The 4,432-nt window shown below is 36.1% G+C and overlaps 1 protein-coding gene across 1 annotated transcript; it reads left to right on the top strand.

Annotated features, from left to right (window-relative positions):
- The first annotated feature begins 3,367 nt into the window (after positions 1–3,367).
- Positions 3,368–4,201, top strand: LOC110721243. Its single transcript, XM_021900392.1, has one exon. The coding sequence runs from the start codon at positions 3,368–3,370 to the stop codon at positions 4,199–4,201; it is 834 nt and encodes a 277-aa protein (XP_021756084.1).
- The last annotated feature ends 231 nt before the right edge of the window (positions 4,202–4,432 follow it).

Genomic DNA, 4,432 nt, shown 5'->3' with positions numbered 1-4,432 from the left:
GATAATTACAACAATGTACAAGTCACACAACACAATAGCTACGCCTACTAGAATCCTTGTATATGCTCATCCTCATATCTAATAAACAGTTGATATTAGGATAAATTATGGGAGTATATATTTGATTTTATGATATATATGATATATATATATTAAGCTAGGCATATTTACTATCCTACTTGCCGTAGGGTTAGGGATCTTGTTTTGCCGTTAGCTTGTATAAATATTGCTATGCATATTAAAAAAAAAAAAAAGCTTCTACTGCCTATCTTTTCGTATCTTTAGAGACATTAGAGTTGATTAAATTAAACATGTTAATCATATACAAACTTCATATATATGTGAATTGAAATGCAAACCAAATAATACAATTTAAGCAACACAATAATAATTTACCATAAAACCCATTATATTAAATTAAAGTATCCTGTAATTCTAAGATGAATGTGAATTCAAACAAACCAAAGATTAATTTTACGTAAAACAACTCAAAGTAATAAAACTAAATAGAACAAACAAAAGGTTTGCATATTCCGGCACCCTTACAACTTAATTATATGATGTAAAAATTTAAATGATGACAGTATCAAAATAAGAGAGTAAAATCATCATATTAATGAAACCGATATCAAATTAAACGTTAAAATAAAGAATGGTCAAATCTATTACCCTATGAATATGATATTAAATCAAATTGATAAAACAGGTTAATACATTATTGATTCAAAATAGTATATGCGTACCTTTTTGTGGCTAGGTTTATTCAAACTCGCTTAAATCAGAGGTATGGTGCTAATAACGTGTTATAAAATAGGGAGAAATATAAGAGAGCTTGATAGATAATATCTCAGTATATTTCTATTCCATATAATGGGGTATATATATATACAATATAATTAGAGTTTTCTTAGATAAGAATATAAACCCTAAATCTATCTAGAATATTCTGGAATGATACAAGGAGTATTATGGGCATTCACACAATATTTCATAACAATGCCATAACATTTTCTCTCTCTAACCACAATTTCTCAGTTTTCACCGTAATTCCTCTAAAACCTCCATAAACATTCTCCATAAGATTAGAAATCACAAATTTCATATGAAATGTTGGATAATAAAGCAGAAATAGCTGGTGATAACACAATTTTTAGGAATTAGGGAAAAAATTCAAGGTTATTATCAATTTTTCGCTAGGGTGACTGCTAGGAGGATGTGACTCGTAGTGTTGTCGCCATTTTATGATGAATTTTAAGGTTTGGAGAGAGAAAATGGTGGTGGATTTGGAGGAAGATGATGACAAAAAAATTGGTGAACATATACTTCCTTTGTTCTTTTTTACTTGACTTGTTTCTTTTATCACGCTTGTCAATGCAAAAGTTCAACGATTAATAACTTTAATTCTCCATAAGTAAAAATTATAAAAGGTATATATTATGATAGTTTTTCTTGGGATGAATTCAAAAATATCCAAAGTGAGCATCTTTTTCCTTACAAATTATTCACAAAAGATGGTCAAAGGAGGAGTGGTGAATAGTATAAAAGTCAAAGCGGGTCAAGTAAAAGAGATCGGAGGAAGTATATTATAAGAATGAACATCTGATACTATGAAAATGAACATTTAATTTTGTAGAATAAAAAACCTATAGCAAGAAAATGTTCATTTTTATTATATTGAATTGTGAACATTAATATTATACGAAGTAAGAATGAACATCTACAAGTATGAAAATGAAGATTAATATTATAAGAATGAACATCTGATAGTATGAAAATGAACATTTAATTTTGTAAGAATAAATATCGTATAGTAAGAAAATGTTCATCTCTTATTATATTGAATTGTAAAAATTAATATTATAAGAATGAACATGTAATAGTATAAAAATGAACATAAATATTATAATAATGAACATATGATAGTATGAAAATCAACATTTAATTTTGTAAGAAATAATATGCTATAGCAAGCAAATATTCATTCTTGTTACATTGAATGTTCATTTTTAAAATAAGAGACTAACAAGATATGACCGGTCCCGGGACCAGCTAAAAATTTGTGCAATTTAACCCAATAAGAATTCAACTCTCTCAAATTGACACCGTTTTTGCCCGATCGGAAATCAACTCGGCCAATAATAAAATGACCCAACAAATAACGAATTCAGCACGATTTCTGTTGGCCCTACCTGAACTCAGCCTCATATTTAATCGACCTGATTTCAACTCCGACATAATTTCAAACCCAATATAATTTTAAGCCCAATTGCTTATTAACATTTTTTTTTGTTACTCAATCATACTTTGATTCGGTCAAAAAAAAAAAACATTGATTTTCTATGGGAAGATATGTGAAACGGGCTGACATCTTTCATAATACAGATCTTAGTCCAGTTCAGTTGGTAAATAGGCTGATATGTTCCACAAAGTAGACATATCGGCCTGTGGGTATTCGACACGTGGCAACAATGGTTTGACACTTAGCGAGAAAGGCTTTGCATGCTTTGTAGCCACCTGTCTTGTTGTTTATTATAAATAGTAGGTTAAACCTCATTAATGGTAAGCATTTATTACTCTCTCTTTCTCTCTCTCTCTCTACTTTCTCTCTCTTACTTACCTTCTCTTAAACACATTCTAACTTTATCATCGGTTTGGTTATCCCCGGAACACACCGGGGTTAGCTAACTTCTGCTCATCTTGTAGGTTCTCAGCTTGCCGATAAGAGTATCAGGATCTCGGGTTAGGGTTCTCGAGCTATCGGATCCAGACAGAAACAATTTGGCGCTAGAAAGAGGGGGAAGTGATTACTTCTATCTCCTAAGAACCTAACACACAAACGTAAGATAGTGATGGCCGAAAACAATCCAACACCGATAATAAGCAAAACGGTAAATTGACCGATTATAACACAGCCAGAAATTGAGGTAGAAGACGAAACACATACATTGGAGGAAAATCAATTCCACATGCCGTTAACCCCGGAGAGGCAAGTGGGAACGACAGTAGATCCTATGGCGGAGTTTACGCCAGAAGAATTGCAAGTAGCAGCGAGAGTAATGACCGCAATGAGCAAAAAAAGAAAAGAGGCTGAAATGGCTCAGGCAGAAGGGGGGGTGCCGCTAGCTAATCATGGTGAACAGTCCAATCAAGCAATGAATTCCCAAGGCACCGCCGGGAAGAAACGCCGGTAAGTACACATACCACACCGCGTCACATAGAGGGGCAATCGTCAAGCCGTACTGTTATTACAAGAACCCATCAGCAGAGGAGTTCCCAAGTTGAAGGGCAGGTACCGCGAATCGTGGTACAATTAAGAGCATCACCATTTGCACAAAGCATCTTGGATCAGCCGATGGAAAAAATCAAGATGCCGACGTGTAGGTATGACGGAAGAGGAGACCCGGGTAGATTCATAACGTCATACGAGGGGCATATGATGCTTTATACAAATTCAGATGCTGTGTGGTGCAAAGTCTTTCCGACTACATTAATTGGAGCTGCAGCCGATTGGTTCAACAATCTGGACAATGGAATGATAGATAGTTTCGAAAAGTTGACCGAGATGTTTATAGGGCAGTATGTTAGCAACAGTGTGCGGCAGAGAACATCAGGGGAATTGATGGCAGTATTGCAAAGGGCTGATGAGTCTTTGAGGGATTATATCAGGCGGTTCAACAACGAGGCAAACACAATTTCGAAGTTGCAACAAGAGATAGTTGTAATGGCTCTTATGAATGGCCTAAATGATTCTGAGTTCAAGCGTTATCTTACACGAAAGAACATCTCGACGCTGGCAGCTGCTTTTAACAAGGCTCATGATTACATCAAGAGCGAGGAACTGATGAAGACAAGTAGTAAGAGTGTAACCATTGGTAAGGGTCAGTTTCAATTTGAGAGTGGAGCTTCAGGAAGTGGAAGGCCGAGAACTTCGACCCAAAGTAGAGGAGGGGGAAGTCGGCAGGAAGTTAGAGCTGCAAAACCGCCGATGCGGTACAGTTCATATACACCGTTAAATACACCTAGAGCGGCAATCTTCTTGGTGAATCAGAACAGAGAAGGATGGACGAGGCCGATCCCTATGAAGGCCAGACCAAGGGACGCTAAGAAGTATTGCATGTTTCATAGAGACGTGGGTCATTATACTGAAGATTGTACACAATTGAAGGATAACATTGAGGAGTTGATAAGAAGGGGCACTTAGCTCAATATCGGTGAAATGCTGGAGGAGGTCAACAGCAACCCTGACAGATTGAAAGGCAACAATTAGAAGCAAGGCCGGAAAGGCCACAAGGAACAATAGTTCGGCAAGGGGACAGAGGAATGCCGCCTCTATCCACAGGGAGAGTAGATGTAATAACGGGGGGACCGATTCACGGAGGAACGGTCAGTGGTGCTAAGAAACACTTATCGGAGCACCGTCATATGGTGTATG

Source organism: Chenopodium quinoa, unplaced genomic scaffold, assembly GCF_001683475.1.
Source record: "Chenopodium quinoa cultivar QQ74 unplaced genomic scaffold, ASM168347v1, whole genome shotgun sequence".
NCBI lineage: Eukaryota > Viridiplantae > Streptophyta > Magnoliopsida > Caryophyllales > Amaranthaceae > Chenopodium > Chenopodium quinoa.
Note: the sequence above shows the minus strand (reverse complement) of the source record. Positions and strands in the feature narration are given on the sequence as shown.

Coding starts and splice junctions, on each gene's coding strand:
- LOC110721243 (XM_021900392.1), top strand. CDS start 3,368: ATGCCGACGTGTAGGTATGACGGAAGAGGAGACCCGGGTAGATTCATA.